The sequence below is a fragment of the Rhinolophus sinicus genome, chromosome 16, assembly GCF_057876585.1.
Source record: "Rhinolophus sinicus isolate RSI-liver-muscle chromosome 16, RSI-T2T, whole genome shotgun sequence".
Classification (NCBI taxonomy): domain Eukaryota; kingdom Metazoa; phylum Chordata; class Mammalia; order Chiroptera; family Rhinolophidae; genus Rhinolophus; species Rhinolophus sinicus.
In genome coordinates this window covers 184,275,138-184,290,533 of record NC_142516.1, presented here as the reverse complement: position 1 = coordinate 184,290,533, position 15,396 = coordinate 184,275,138, and the positions used below count along the sequence as shown (strand labels likewise).

The following is a 15,396-nucleotide window of genomic DNA, read 5'->3' as shown; positions in this document are numbered from 1 at the left end:
TAAAAGTTTTTACTCCTGCAAAGAAAAAACATTTTACAAAAATATTTTGATAGTGTGAAGCAATAACACAAACACAAATAAGCAACTGTCTGTGTACAAAATAATTTATTACAGCATTATATGGGTTGGCATTATTTTACAGTTTTCTCTCAACAATTACGAATCTAAAATAGCCTAGAGTAAAAGAAAACCATTTTAATTAGAACTGTTCCTCTAAATAAAATCTCCCTTTTTAAATCTGTCTTTGCCTTAAGGGGAAGTATTAATATTACAGTCATATTTACACAGAAAGAAACATTGAATGATTCCATTACTGTTTCTGTACAAGATAGAACAGAAAGCTATCCCCCAAGAAATATTGCCCAACAATACTATGTTTTAATAGTTAAAACTAATAGTTTAGATTAGCATTTTGCTGATATAAAAACATACTTAATAGTCAGTGCGTGACTATAAGAGTAAAGATGCTTCATTATAACTTGTATTCTGCCCTATTATTACACTCCTTGAAGCTCATTCCACTCAAACTACTATGTGTTTCCCCGAAAATAAGACCCAGCCCGACAATCAGTTCTAATGCCTTCTGGAGCAAAACTTAATATAAGACCCCGTCTCATTTTACTATATATAAAATAAGACGGAGTCTTATATTATAGTAAAATGAGACGGGGTCTTATATTAATTTTTGCTCCAAAAGATGCATTACAGCTGATTGTCGGGCTAGGTCTTATTTTTGGGGAAATACGGTAGTTAACATGCAAAGCAATTTAGTCAAGAAAGCATAATTCTTGCCTGTTGGTCTTTAAGACTGAGCTAGAGGAATGCAACAAATTTACCAGTGAATTTCAGTGCTGGTGAGTCAAACCCACCCCCACATTCTGAATCGTCTACATAAAACTGGAGTACCCGCATTCAACAGAAATGATAATTTTCATGGAATCAAAAAGGAAATGATAAATCAGGAAAAAATGAAGGTAGAAAGGCAAACTGAAGTAAATTTTAAAATAAACCTCAATATCTGCCAAAAGGAGTTCCATATTGTTCTTAACATACATCCAGTTAACACTTTAAAACTGATGTGCTTTCATTAAAAAGCAAGCAAATAATAATAAATCAATACGGGATCAAAAAAAAGAGATTCCAAAACCAGGATGAAAAATAATAATACAGTGGGGCTGTATACAACTTAGCTTAGTGAGAAGTTATCATATTTATGATACAGAAGTACAGCACCCATCACAATGCTGATAATTCGGAAGTTTAAGAAAACTGTACAAGTATAAACAGGTAATTTTAACAGATGTTTATGTCTCTTGGCAGAGTCAGATCAAGAACAAAACAAGCTCACAGAATACTCCATTTAAAATTTCTATCCAATTATTTCATTTCATACCTACATTTAAATACACCCTGGGAAAGAAACCCTGAGCTGAAGTCAGCTGTGGGTGTCCAGGAGTCGGTTTTCTATGGGATTTTAGATTTCATTTGCCAAGACGTCATAGTTAGCGGTGTGGTTTAGGGCGGCAGTGTGGCTGCCGACTTCATTCACAGCGGGCAGGAACACAGCCGTGAAAGGAAGCAGGTTGTGACAAGCCATCCTGTATTCTTCATACTGGGAATTACAGCTCCCAAAGCTGCCATCAAGCAGCGCCTCAGAAACCTTTATTAAAGTCTGTTCAAATAAAGAAAAAGAAAAATTACTTTTTAAAAAGTTTGGTTAATAATTAGTCAAAGATGCAATTTATTAATTAACCAAGGGAAAGCCAATAAAGCCTTAGTCTAAAATAACTTCCTGCTAGTAAGTAATCACCTCAAAAAAGGAACATTTTAAAAATCAATTCTGCAAAGCTTTGAAAAGGCAGTAAAATCTAACACTTGAGAAAGTGAATCCCTGAAAGTGTGATCACTAAACAAAAAGTGTTGTTCAAAACCACCGTCCCCACATACTGAGGTTACTATGTGCCAGGCAGGTGCTAAGCACTTCAGTGCATCCTGTATTACCCCTTACACCACCTGTCTGACAGTATTTTCATCCTCACCTTATAAAGGAAGAAAAGGAAGCTAAGAGAGGTAACTTTCATAATGTGACAACTCTTAACTGTTGGAGCTGCAACGCAAACCCAGCATAACCTGGAAGGCCCACGCAACAACTATGCTGTCAGGACACGTTTTGTTAGATCACTCAGTATCCACGAATTTGCAGCAATCAGTCTGTGAAAAATCTTACCTTTACATTTTTATCTTTTATAGTTTCATCCAGTCTAGTAGCAATGGCGATTGCTTTCTCTTGCCTTGACTTGTCCAGAAAATACATCATTTTAGCACCTGAAATACCAAGACATGTCAAAATGAGTGAACTCCTATGTCTGACACTTGATTGGATTTACACTGACCAGTGACTTAAAATATGGTTCCAAGTATTTAATCAGCGATAGGCTGGAGCTGACTCCCCCCAGCTTGTGGGAGGCAAGTGTGACATCTCTTCTCAACTCCCCATTCACTGATAGCTTGGGGCTACAAGGGGAGTATTTATACCATGTCAAAACACTACAAATCAGGGCTTTTTCTATTACCAAGAGGAAGTTTTTAAACACCAGGAGAACAGATTTAATACCCCCCACCCCAGAAATGATATAACTCAAAATGTAAATACAGGCTACCACTGGCATCCATCAATCATTTCAAATAGACGATATCCTAAAATAAAACATCTAAGGAACAATTAGCAGAAGGACAACAGAAAAATATTTGCATGTTCACAAAGAAATTAATTTAAAAATAAAACCCAGTTTATCTTTCTCCAATAAACTACACTATCCATAGTCTATGCTCATTTTTCTACTGGGCTTTTTATTAATTTATATTGTTAACTTATAAATGCTCTATTATTAGCTTTCTATCAATTACATATCTGTGAATATTTTTTCCCAATTGATCTATTGACTATGGTGTTTTTTAATTTTCTTTTTAATCATTCAGCAGATATTTCCTTTTTTAAAGCTTTATTTTTAGCTTTACTTTTAATCACAAAACTTGTACATATCTGGTGTAGAAAATCGAAAGAGCACAAATAAAATCAAAATCACTCACAATCACATTAAACGGAACCATCTACTAAAATGTTACACCATTGTAGTCATTCTGACTACACAGCAAGTCTTAAACTCTGGTAGCAGAGTGAGAACTCTCCTCCCACACTTTTTCTTTTTTCCACACTCTATTGCTTACCTCCAAGATTTTCTTAGTTGTCTTTGGCCGTTTGCTCTTTTTAAAAAAATTTTTTTTTTCAGCTACAGTTGACTGGTGTTTTATTTTTATGTAGCAAAAATCATCTTTTCTTTAGAATTTCATATAATGCTTCATATAAGGCATTTCCCATAATTACAATAAAGAAATGCTTTCTTCCATTATCTTATGTTCTTGAAGAAAAATTATCTGCCCTTACTACCAAGAAGTGCTATAATTTCTCATAGGAATTAACTTTTTTCCATAGATATCAAAACCAAGAAGTTTCCCTTTACAATAAAAAAGCTTAGGTTAAAGTATTTAAATACAGCATACAGCTTAAAGTAGGAGCATAGTTAATGATATACTTTATTTTGTCCCTAATTCCCTTTCCACAATCTTTTGTCCAGTTTGCATTTATACCATCTTGTCATTCTATGAATTTGTATCAACTGTCTAAATTCATTACTGTAACAAGGCAGGATATAAATAAATTCTCAAAACACAAAATGTAATAAAAATATTAAAAAAAATAAAAATCACTCGTAACCACACCACTCAACGGCAAGCATTAAAAGCTATGTATATACTTTTCAGCCTTTATCCCATGTGTATTTTTGCATAGTTGAGATTTTATGTTAACTCTGCACATACATTAGAAAGTATTTACCCCTGGGTAGTCTGGAGTCAAGACGGCAAAGCAGGTTAACGGTGTGCCCGCCGCCTCCCATGACCACACTAAAATTACAACTAAATTAGAGAACAATCAACCACAAGAATCATCTGAAGACTAGCTGAACAGAACTCCAGTAACTAAGGATATAAAGAAGAGGCCACGTCCAGACTGGTATGCTAATGAAGAATATCAAGTGCGGGCGAACCCTGGCGCCAATCACTTTGTATGATGACCTGATATCCCATCTACAAACCTACTACTTTTCCCTATTATTGGGAAAATTTGTTTCCATTCTTTTCTCCGTAATTACACGCAAACATTTCAGTTAATATCTTTGCACTGAAATTTCAAGCTCTTTCTTTGCTTTAGATTCATTCTTTAAAATCATTCACAACAGTTTCACTACAGCAAAAGACACAGGAAACGTGAAGCTCTTGGTAACAATGACAAATTGCTTTCCTAAATGGCTGGGCCCATTTACACTGCAGCACCAAAACATAAGACTGCTCACTCGTCAGTTTTAACAAACTTTCTCTTTTTCCAAACAAACATAAACTTTCTTAATTTGGAAGATCAAAAGTGGTATTGTGTTCATTTCTTTTGCTCTGATAATTAATGAGGTTGAACATCTTGCCAAACTTTTTTCTTCAACACATCCTCACTTTTTTCCATAAACATTTTAACCCTGGTAGCTAAACACCAACCTGAAAGTAGATGCTGAAGAGAGGAAGCATTATGTTTGAGAAAATCCTCATTAAAACTTTCCAAATCCTTGTTGAAAAATATTTTCTGCATTTCTTGAGAGAGAACTTTGCTCACAATGTCTGGAAGATTACTATGATTGGACACTATAAAAACAAAATATTTGGAATTTTTAAAAATTTAGGTTTATCCTTTGAAACAAAATCAATTGAAATACATATTAAACTCAATATATTTTACATAGTAAAAAATAGTGTTGCTCCTTTGGAATATATACATTCTCGCTTTAAAATGTACTAGTTTCTAGTCTATCTTTGCTAGCATGTTTCATTTAAATATATGTAAACATTACCTTTTTTTGCTTTACATTGTTGTAAATCTCTTAATGTGAAGCTTAGTGGAAAATAGCTAAATTGTCACATTTGCTTTTACATAAGTATTTCTTTGTTTATACTCACCAGATTTAGAAAATTTAATTAAACATTCATGTAACCATGGGTTATTACTATTGATGGCAAAAGCTCGTTTGACAGATTGCAGCATTAACAGAAATTTGCCTGTGTCAGAAAAAAATAATAACATAATCAATAGTTATGTATGATATTTCCTTCACTTTATTTTAGCTTCACTTAAAATCCAGTAACAAAATGTTACCTTTCCTATAATATTCCTAAGCAAAATTCAAAGATGACTTTGATTATCAAAGACAACTTTTTACACATCACGAAGAATTGCTTCAGGTAAATAATTTACATGATTGTTCAAACTATGCTTAAAATGGATTTGATCATAACATTCTAACTTATTACCCAGTAAAGTTTTGAGTAGCAACAACAACAACAAAAAGTGATTAAGAGCCTTTGTAGAAGGTTGAAAACTCTAAAAAACAAAAATAGATCTAAATGGGGGCCGGCCCGGTGGCTCAGGCAGTTAGAGCTCCGTGCTCCTAACCCCGAAGGCTGCCGGTTCGATTCCCACATGGGCCAGTGGGCTCTCAACCACAAGGTTGCCAGTTCAATTCCTCAAGTCCCCCAAGGGATGGTGGGCTCTGCCCCCTGCAACTAAGGTTGAACACGGCACCTTGAGCTGAGCTGCCTCCCAGATGGCTCAGTTGGTTGGAGTGCATTCTCTCAACCACAAGGTTGCCGGTTCGACTCCCACAAGGGATGGTGGGCTGTGCCCCCTGCAACTAGCAACGGCAACTGGACCTGGAGCTGAGCTGTGCCCTCCACAACTAAGACTGAAAGAACAACAACTTGAAGCTGAACAGCACCTCTACAACTGAGATTGAAAGGACAACAACTTGACTTGGAAAAAAGGCCTAGAAGTACACACTGTTCCCCAATAATGTCCTGTTCCCCTTCCCCAATAAAATCTTTAAAAAAAAAAAAAATAGATCTAAATGACAAGACTGACCGACTATGGTCAGCAATATAATTAAGGATTAAAAACTCAATTCAGGGAGACTGGATGGCTCAGCTGATTAGAGAGCGAGCTCTCAACAACAAGGTTGCCGGTTCAAATCCTGCATGGGATGGGTGGGGCTGTGCCCCCCGGCAACTAAAGATTGAAAACGGCAACTGGACTTGGAGCTGAGCTGCACCCTCCACAACTAGACTGAAAAACAATGACTTGGGGCTGATGGGCCCTGGAGAAACACACTGTTCCCCAATGTTCCCCAATAAAAAAATTTTTTAAAAAAATTGAATTCAAACCATTACCTTTTCTAAAATATATTTCAAACGCTAATAGATGAGTATCAATGTTATCTGCAACAAGGTTCTTCAGAGGTATGAGGAACTTGATGGCTTCTTCCAATGGATTTTCTATCTATTTTGAAAGAGAAAGAAAAATTTTATTTAAAAAACAGCTACACAAGTCAAATTTCTCTCCCAAATTTTATATTTACACATATCTGAAGTAATTTAGATGAGTGTGGGGGAGGAAGAAACTTTTCTCTACCCTCAAGGTTCTTTCAGCTGGTCTAATAATCAAACAAATATGAGACGGATTCACAAGAGAAATGACCAAATTTAATTACATACATACATATGGGAACCCTGCATACATGAGAGGTTCAAAGACAGAAAGGGAAAATGAGGTAGACATAACATTCTGAGGTAGGGATCACCTTGGGGCTTCAGAGGAAAGGAAGGTTCGCTGCATGATGACATGAAGAGCAGACGTTCAGTAATTAGTAGTTTGCCCTGTCATACAGGTAGGTTAAAAAAACGTCATCTCTAATGATCTCTTATTATGGCAAGGCCCCGAATTCAAATTCTTCTAGGTAGCTAAGGGTGTTGGGGCCGGGGCGCAGCGGGGAGCAGAAGTTTATATTACACCCACAGGGTCTTGGTTGCCTTTAGGTACGTCTTGGGGTGATTTGTTCTGAAGCCCTACAACAGTTCTTTTTATATAACCAAATTAACAAGAAAACATTTTAAAATTATAAACAAATTCAAAGTAAATAGTCAATAATTTCTAAAATGGAAATAGTTCTATTTTTTATGATTATAAAATCAATATAATTTTATAAAAATACAGAAAATTATTCCATAGGCTGAAGGAGATGGTACATCAAGTACTGACAGCCCTCTACAAACATCTAAAGTAAGGAGACAAACATAATTTTATCAAGTAATTGAAAAAAAGTAATGACAAATTTAAAATATTTATACTCGATTCTCAGTGAATAAACCAGAAAGCTAAACACTTCCCTAAATAACTAAATCCAGGAGATGAGGTGCTAATTCTTTGTAGCTACAACATACCTATCAATACTTCCACATTTACCAGACAATTATACTGCTGCTATATAACAAATTACGAAATTTTACGTCTTAAAACACAAATGTGTTACTTGCAGTTCTGTAGGTTAGAAGTTCGACATGGGTCTCGCTGGGCTAAAAATCAAGGTCTCAGCCACGTGGCATTCCCTTTGGGAGGCTCTAAGGAAGACTATGTTCCAATGTCTTTTTCAGCTTCTCAAGGTTGCCTCCGTTCTTTGCCCATAGCTGCCTCCTTTCCTACCCTCCCTCTATCTTTAAGACCAGCAATGGGGCTGGGGGGAGAGTGCTTCTCACACCACTCCTACCTTCTTTCCTTGTCCACTTTTAAGTCCCCCCTTGTACTTACATTAGGGCCACCTGGATAACCCAGGCTCACCTCCCTATTTTAAGGCCAGCTAATGACAACCTTAAATTCCATGTGCCACCTTCATTCCCCTTCGCCATGTAAGGTCACACAGTCCCAGGTTCCAGGGCTTAGAATGCAGACCCTTTGGAGGGCCATGAGTCTACCTACCACAACTACAAGTCTGCACCATATGCAACAGCCAAATTTGCATATTATCATTCACAAATTGATGTCCTTCATAATGACCATGAAATATTACACATGGCTTCTGATTTACAGATTTAAATAAACCATGTTTATGGCCAGAACAGAACTAAATAACAAATTTTACCAAATGAAGATAGTAAATTCATCTCACCTTTTCTAATTTTTCCGGTATAAGTTCTTCTTTGAGACCACTGGTTTCTTCTTCTTCTTCATCTCTTTTTTTTTTTTGATTTTTTTGTTGACGTTCCCTTTCCGCATGCTTCCTCTCTTCTTCTAATTTAGCCTTTTTCTGAGCTCTTCTCTGCTTGCTAAGGATTTTCTTCAATTCTTTGGCTGACAGGTTTTCTATGAATATCCAAACACACACAAATTCTGAGTAAATGTTTCCACTTTATCTCATATTCTTCTGCAATACATACCAATAGTATAGCTTTTGGGGGGGGAGGGGAAAAGACAACTAATAAAATTTTTTAGAAAGTGTATTCCTAATAACCAGCACAAAACTTAGCACACAAAAGGCAACAAGCAAATGCTGCATCAACTAAAATTAACCAATTCTAGCCCAGCTCTGCTACTACCCAATTCACGACTTCAAGCAAATCATCTCTCTCAGCGCGAAGTTTCAAACTGTGTAAAGTGGGGCTGATAACACCAACTATGCTCTTGGAGTATTTCAAGGATAAGTAAGACAATGCATATAAACACACTTATGATCTCTTCTTACTATTATACAGAAATATTAGGAATGAAAACTCAGCAACTTGCCTCCAAGCTATTTCTCAAATATTCCTAGATATTTACATTTTAGTGAATAAAAACTGTATAAACAGTCTCATTAGCATTATTGTTATTTTCAATAAAGGTACTAGAAGTTATAAGAATAAACGTTTTTCCCTAAGGGGCTCAGAGCTACTTTCAGTTACAAGTAGGAAAAAAAAACCTAACCCATAGACATTTCTGTTTTTCCTGAATTGGCCTTACTGAAGACAAAAAAAGAAGAAGGAAAAAAAAAGACTGCAAGTGATTCCATTAGGGTCATTTAAAAGTATCGCCATTGGGCGGCCGGATGGCTCAGTTCCTTAGAGTGCGAGCCCTCAACAACAAGGTTGTTGGTTCAATTTCCCCATAGGATGGTGGGCTGCACCCCCTGCAAATGAAGATTGAAAATGGAGGCTGGACTTGGAGCTGAGCTGCACCCTCCACAACTAGACTGAAGGACAACAACTTGGAGCTGATGGGCTTTAGAGAAACACCCTGTCCCTCAACATTCCCCAATAAAATTTATTTTTTTAAAAAAGTATCAGCTATAGAACATCATCCTGCCATGTTTTCCAGTGTCTTCCCCCACTTTTTGGCATATCAGTTATCTAATGTCTTCACCTTCATTTGACAATACACTTTTCTATGTATTGTTTATGTTACCGACATTCTACAATTTAGTGTTCTTTTCAAATCTTTTAAAATAGTTCCTTGTCAGTTACCTGAATTTATTTCTTGTTGTTTGCTTTCATTGGTTAAGGGATTATCATACAATTTCAAGTATATTTCAATCGCTGATCTAGCAGCCTTGAAATAGAAGGCATGTCTTCTAAGTACATCTTCTAATCTCAGAAGGTCAACATAGGCACGAAGGGTCATCTTTCTCATGCAGTATGTATGGAAGTCAAATTGATCATCGGTTATCTCAAAAAAATGCTTGAAAACAAAACCACAAAATTATCTCTTACATTTTGTCAATAATGTCTACCTTCGAAAAGAAAATCATAAAAAGTCCAAAAAAACATTTTTAACAGTCGCAATTTCACTTAGTTGCCCTCTCTGGTGTTCAACACTATGAAAGACATCAAGTTCTTCTTTGTACATACGTTAAGTTTCTCTTCCTACAATCCATGCTCATGGTTCCCTAGAAATCATGTTTTTTGACACTCAACTTCTATGTATTAAGTAAGTCAAATGATCAGATTATCTTTAAGCCTGGGAATTAGTACATATTGATATTTTAGTTTTAATGAAATATTTCTCCTCAGTAGTCCCCCAAAATCAGCATGGCAGAGTTAAACAGAACTCTGCCTGAAGACTAAATATATACTATGGGTTCACACAAAACATTTACAAATCAGACTGCTCTAGTCAACTATGAGCTGTCCAAGGACAAGCCTTGTCATGTCTGTCCCCACTGCCTGGTACAGGGTCTACCTAACAGCAGACATTCAATAAGCACAGAATCTGCCAACTCAAGAGATCAGAAACTTATCAGGCACGTCACACCTCTTAATTACCTAGAGCCTCGATTATTTAAGTTAGGAATAAAGATATCTATACAGCCAATTTCATTAAGGTTGTTAAATGATCAAAGAACATATTGTAAAGTTCATTTTCAACTATAAACTTCTATACCCATGCACAGCATTACGGTTTTCTTTCACTCAATAAGCTACCATTAAATCTACCTACAATTCATTTTAGCAAAAGCTCTTAGTCTGGAGTCGATGTATAAATAAGCATAACATTTTCCCAAGGGAAGAGCTCAAGGCTTTCATCCCGATTCTCAAAGGGTCCATGACTCCCAAGAAGTTTAAGAACTAATCCCTTACTTACATAGGAAGATTAACGCCCTACAAAACAATTTCTATTTTTATTTTCTTCTCTACACGTATCTCTACCTGTTCTTTGTTTTCTCCTACTTTAGCTTCTCCAAAAACGTACAGAAAAATGACTTCTCCGATACACCAATACAGACCAAGCTTTCCTACCACTCCATCTTCCCTCTGTCCTGGGGCCTAGTAAATCACCATGCAGAGGACACACTAGGAAGTATCCATATCACTTGTTAATTGCAGTTGTCTTGGTAATTAGAAACACACTATATACACAGAATTACATTAAGTACCTGAGACTTTAAGGGAACAATTCTAAAATAAGAATAAAAGTACACAGTGTGGAGGGAAAGAAATAGGGGGAAAAAACACATTAACTTATATTTAATACTTCAAGAATCATGCTTTAATGATGTTGTATCTAAAAATTGCATTCCTCCCATCAGTAAGACAAATCAATTCATAAATAACAAGCGTGGTTTTTTTTTAATCAAGGATTACATATTTCATAAACTTGTTCTTGGTCTTCCTTAATGTCAATCAAGTTATATCTAGCACCATAAGATGATCTTAAAATTCAATACAACTGACTAAGGAAAATGGCAGTGCCAAAATCATGGAGATAAAACATATAAGAGATTACAGGACCTTTTTTTGGCTGAGAAATATTTATATGTAAAAAGGCAGACACATGCTTCAAGAGATATTCCTAGCAGCATCTGTAAACAGATTTTAAGTCAAATCCCTGAGGGAGCCTTATGGAACCACAAACATCTAAGCCGCCTCTTTATCAGTAACAGCCCACAGGCTGCCTCTCTCCAGTTAATGTCTTCCATAAATAGGGTGACCAGCTTATCCACTTTGCCTGAGGCTTCCACAATTTTTCCACTGAAAGTTCTGAGTCTCAGGAACTTGCTGCGCCCCACAAACCTGGATGTTGATCACTCTACAATAAGCTAATGGCGGTAGACCAGATATGGCTAGATTAAATTAGAAAACATAGGGTACTACAAAATAATTTTGCTTTTGGAAGAAATGACGTATTACAGAATCCTACTTAAAAACAACTAAATAATCTTATTAGGTTGATTTCCTATTTTTTAATTTTTTATTTTGGAATATTTACAGATACAAAAAAGTTGCAAAGGCAGTATAAAGATGTTCTGTATACGCTTCCCTCAGTTTCCCCCCAAGCCTACATCCTACATAATGATAGCACAATATCAAAATCAAAAGACTGACAATGGTACAACCTGTGTGTACAGCTCCATGTGACTTTATCATGTGTAGATTCCAGTAACCACCCCCACAATCAAGATAAAGAACTGTTCTGTTACCACAAAGATCTCGCTTGTACACCTTGGGGTGATTTTTAAGTCTCCAAATTTATAAAACATAAAAATATACTAGATAACACAAACAGGTAAAATTAGTTTCCCTGCACTTGGGCCAGACGTGAACATGACCAACTAGATCACTTCAGAAACCAGGTACCTAGATTTTAACATACTGCCCAGGCCCTTAACTCGGGGGCGGGAGGAGGGTGGGCAGTCATCCAGGAATTGCTTAAGGTGTCAAAATTAGGTTTGAATCAAAGACAAGTCAGAAAAGAACTAAGAAATGTTCACAGCTTAAGAGTGAGGTTTTCTTTAGGAATTCCCTATCAGGCCCTCTCTTCTGACCCAGATTGACCCATCATTCCTTCTCAGTTACTGGAGTACACTAACACGAGCTCATACACAGAAATAAAACGAAAACTTCTGGACTTAAAAAATCGTAATAACTAGACCAAAGAGGGTAATAAACCAACTCTATTTCCTTTATAGAGACTTTGTCATTACAAAGCATGTGTTAATTTGATAAAAGATTCAGATGAACTAGAAGATAAAGTTATAAACTTCCTATGGTTCTGAGCTATCAGAAACTCTACATCTTATCAAAAAGTTTTTGAAAAATGTATTGTTGCTCTGTTTCAGATGTAAATCAGCACACTAAAATAATGAGAAACCTGAAGGGGGGAGGGAATAAAACTCAATTCTTGAAAGATAAAGTAGTTTAAACTCTTATTCTGAACATAAATTTATGTCCAATATTTTAAAGAAGGTTGTTTTGTTTTGAGTAAACCTCAAGTTCTAAACATACGATTGGGTTGGACTACATAACTTATACATGTAACCCTAAAATCCCATGGGGGGGGTGGGGGTGGCAGCAAGATAAAGACAGAAGTATTATACCAGGCCATTCCAGAATTCTCACATTTCAAATCCAAGTACTAACAGTTCACAGCAATGTGTCCTAGCTGAAACTGCCTTCAGTGAAAGAATTCTGGCAGGAGTACTTGAAAGCAGAAGCCTTAGCTCTTATTTGAACTTATTTCTCTAATCACTGACCTTCCATTTAGAAGGTAAACTGCAAAGTTGTTTTTCTGAAAGGTGCTTGTTTCTTTACTAAAATATTCAAACTCAGGCACAAAAATAACTCATGCAGATACCTATTATAGTAAGTCTTTTAATTCAGTAATTACTCCTAAAACCTTACAATTATATCATTAAGAATTTTCTTAGATTACATTAATTTTATTAGAAACCATTTTTAGAAGCATTAATCAGTCAGCAAATATTTAATCACCCTACTTGTACTAAGCTCTCACGTTTCTACTTATAATCACTAGATGAGTTAAGTTTGATTTACTTTTAGTATGAATTATTTCACTCTAAAAAAACTAACTTAAAAATAACATAATAGGCTCTTTTCTTATTTGTTTCTAGTATTTTCTAATCTTAAGCTCCGACAGCAAACCCTAAATATAGTGAAGAGTCTACCAATAATTATGTAACATGACCAGACAGTGACAATTTCTGCCATGTTTTAATCTGATAACCAATGATTTCCTGTAATTTTTTTCTTTTAAAAAGTGCTTTCTACCAGTCAAATTATATTTCTTGAACTAGAAGTACAGTTGACTCTTGAACATAGGTTTTTATAATTTTTAAATATCTGCACACAAGTGGACCTGTGTAGTCCAAGCCCATGTTGTTCAAAGGCCAACTCTATTTTGGATCAGCCACTGGGAATCTGCATCTGCAGAGCAGACTGTAGTTATACTGGGATTTTCGATGGCACAGGGGTTGGCACCTGAACCCGTGTTGTTCAAGGATCAAATGGAATTTATCTGACATTACAGACTTTTATCTCATGTTAGCCCAAATCACTAAAACTAAAGAGAAGCATAATTTAAATGAAAGTAATGGAATACTATTAATCATATTCTAACAATCTTCAAAAATATTAAAAAGCATCAAGTAATATAGCTATTCATGTTAGGAGGAACGGGATTTAAGCTGGAGAAGTTCACAATTATAATGATCTGAAGGATGTTCAAATTTCACTGTCACAGAAAATCATAAATTTCTAGATATGGTCTTGCTGAAATAGTGATCCATAAGCACCTAGCAGCATCTTCATTCAGGAAACAATCTGTGGCTCACCAAGAATGTCCTGGCTAATAAAAATGCATCTTTTTCCTAGTAGCAAACAGAATGTTTTTAAAGTGATGGTCATCTAGGAGCTATTGCTAAGAGCCTGCTTTACACTGCAATGCTTGGGTCTTGCTTGAGTAGTTCATGTATCATCCTAGGGCTTTATATTTTACAAGGAGAAGATGACAAGGATTTTCCCCAGAGATATAGCCATCAAGCCCAGGTTTAAAAAAGAAAAAGAACAACCATAAAACAAAGCGAAAACTAGGTTATTGGTAAAAGGGCTCAGGTATAACCCTAGTTCCAGTTCCCATCAAAAGCCACCCCCTAAGATTTCGTCTTTCTCCTGGGCAACCTCAGAAGTTTCACATGGGAAAAAGGCCAAAGTGACTGCTGGAGTGCAGACATCAGGCTCACCTGACTACGACGCCTGCGGTTTTATACTGCGTCAGCATGGGAACAGTGGTGCCGAGTGCCCCAACTGAGGGCTGCTGAGGACTGCCTCAGGGGTGCATTTGTGGCTCTTTTCCTCCTGTTGTCCATTTGGAAGGAGAGTGCTTCAGAGATGACAAAGAACAGGAAAACAAAAATTCACACAAAGGAAAAGAAAAGGCCCCTCTCTAAGGCACATCACACACATAATCCTAAAAGCAAGTGATAAAATAAGCCTGCAAACCAGTCATAGACTGCTGTACAAAGCACTGAAGGTGAGAACAAATATCCTGGGAAGACAAACTGGAGAGAGGCTGACTACTGAGCAGATCCTGACATAAAGGGGAAAGAGGTGGCCATCAGCTTGTGTATCCTTCCAGGCTGGTGATGAAAATCAAATAATGGCCCGATTAGGGAACAGAAATTTTGAATATATATTACTAACTGCCATAATGGCTTACTAACTTAATCTTTTCCTTCTTCCTTCAGACAAAAATATGGAGAAGTTGCAATAACCATTTGAAGATCAAAAGAAGGTAATCATTTGTTCACAACCTCTGCATGTTTGAAAGGCTAAACATCAAGAATTTTTTCACAACGAAGTTTCCAAAGTAGATAAAAGAGGTAGATGATCCCGTGTAGAAATCTACCTGCTTTTTTCATCACCTTACAGGAGAAAAATAAAGTCAAAATTCTATCAACTTACCCTTTCCACTTCATGGCATTTTTTCAGTGCATCCCCGTATCTCCCCAAACGCTGATAAGCTGAAATGCACTCTGTCTGAAACCACATACATTGCATTTCATTTAGATTTTCCATGGCAGATGTTCCTTCCTGAAATGGAATCATTCATAAAAATAAGCAGCAAACAATAAAAGAGATCCTAAAATAATCTCATTTTCTCTGTTACAACTATAGCTACAAATATTATGACAATAGCAA

The 15,396-nt window shown here is 36.2% G+C and overlaps 1 protein-coding gene across 4 annotated transcripts in view; it reads right to left on the bottom strand.

Annotated features, from left to right (window-relative positions):
• Window positions 1–745: 745 nt before the first annotated feature.
• Window positions 746–15,396, bottom strand: part of NAA16 (N-alpha-acetyltransferase 16, NatA auxiliary subunit) — a 55,655-nt gene continuing 41,004 nt past the window's right edge. For 3 of the 4 annotated variants that reach the window (XM_074329338.2, XM_074329339.2, XM_088792999.1), the window contains 8 exons: window positions 15,160–15,288; window positions 9,427–9,640; window positions 8,097–8,290; window positions 6,325–6,433; window positions 5,062–5,160; window positions 4,606–4,749; window positions 2,228–2,325; window positions 1,324–1,672 (listed from right to left, as the gene is read on the bottom strand). In XM_074329338.2, the coding sequence (XP_074185439.1) occupies window positions 1,475–1,672; window positions 2,228–2,325; window positions 4,606–4,749; window positions 5,062–5,160; window positions 6,325–6,433; window positions 8,097–8,290; window positions 9,427–9,640; window positions 15,160–15,288 (1,185 nt within the window). In that variant the 3' untranslated portion in view covers window positions 1,324–1,474. Of the gene's footprint in view, window positions 1,673–2,227; window positions 2,326–4,605; window positions 4,750–5,061; window positions 5,161–6,324; window positions 6,434–8,096; window positions 8,291–9,426; window positions 9,641–15,159; window positions 15,289–15,396 lie in introns of all 4 variants that reach the window. The other variant, XM_074329340.2, reaches the window with a different exon arrangement.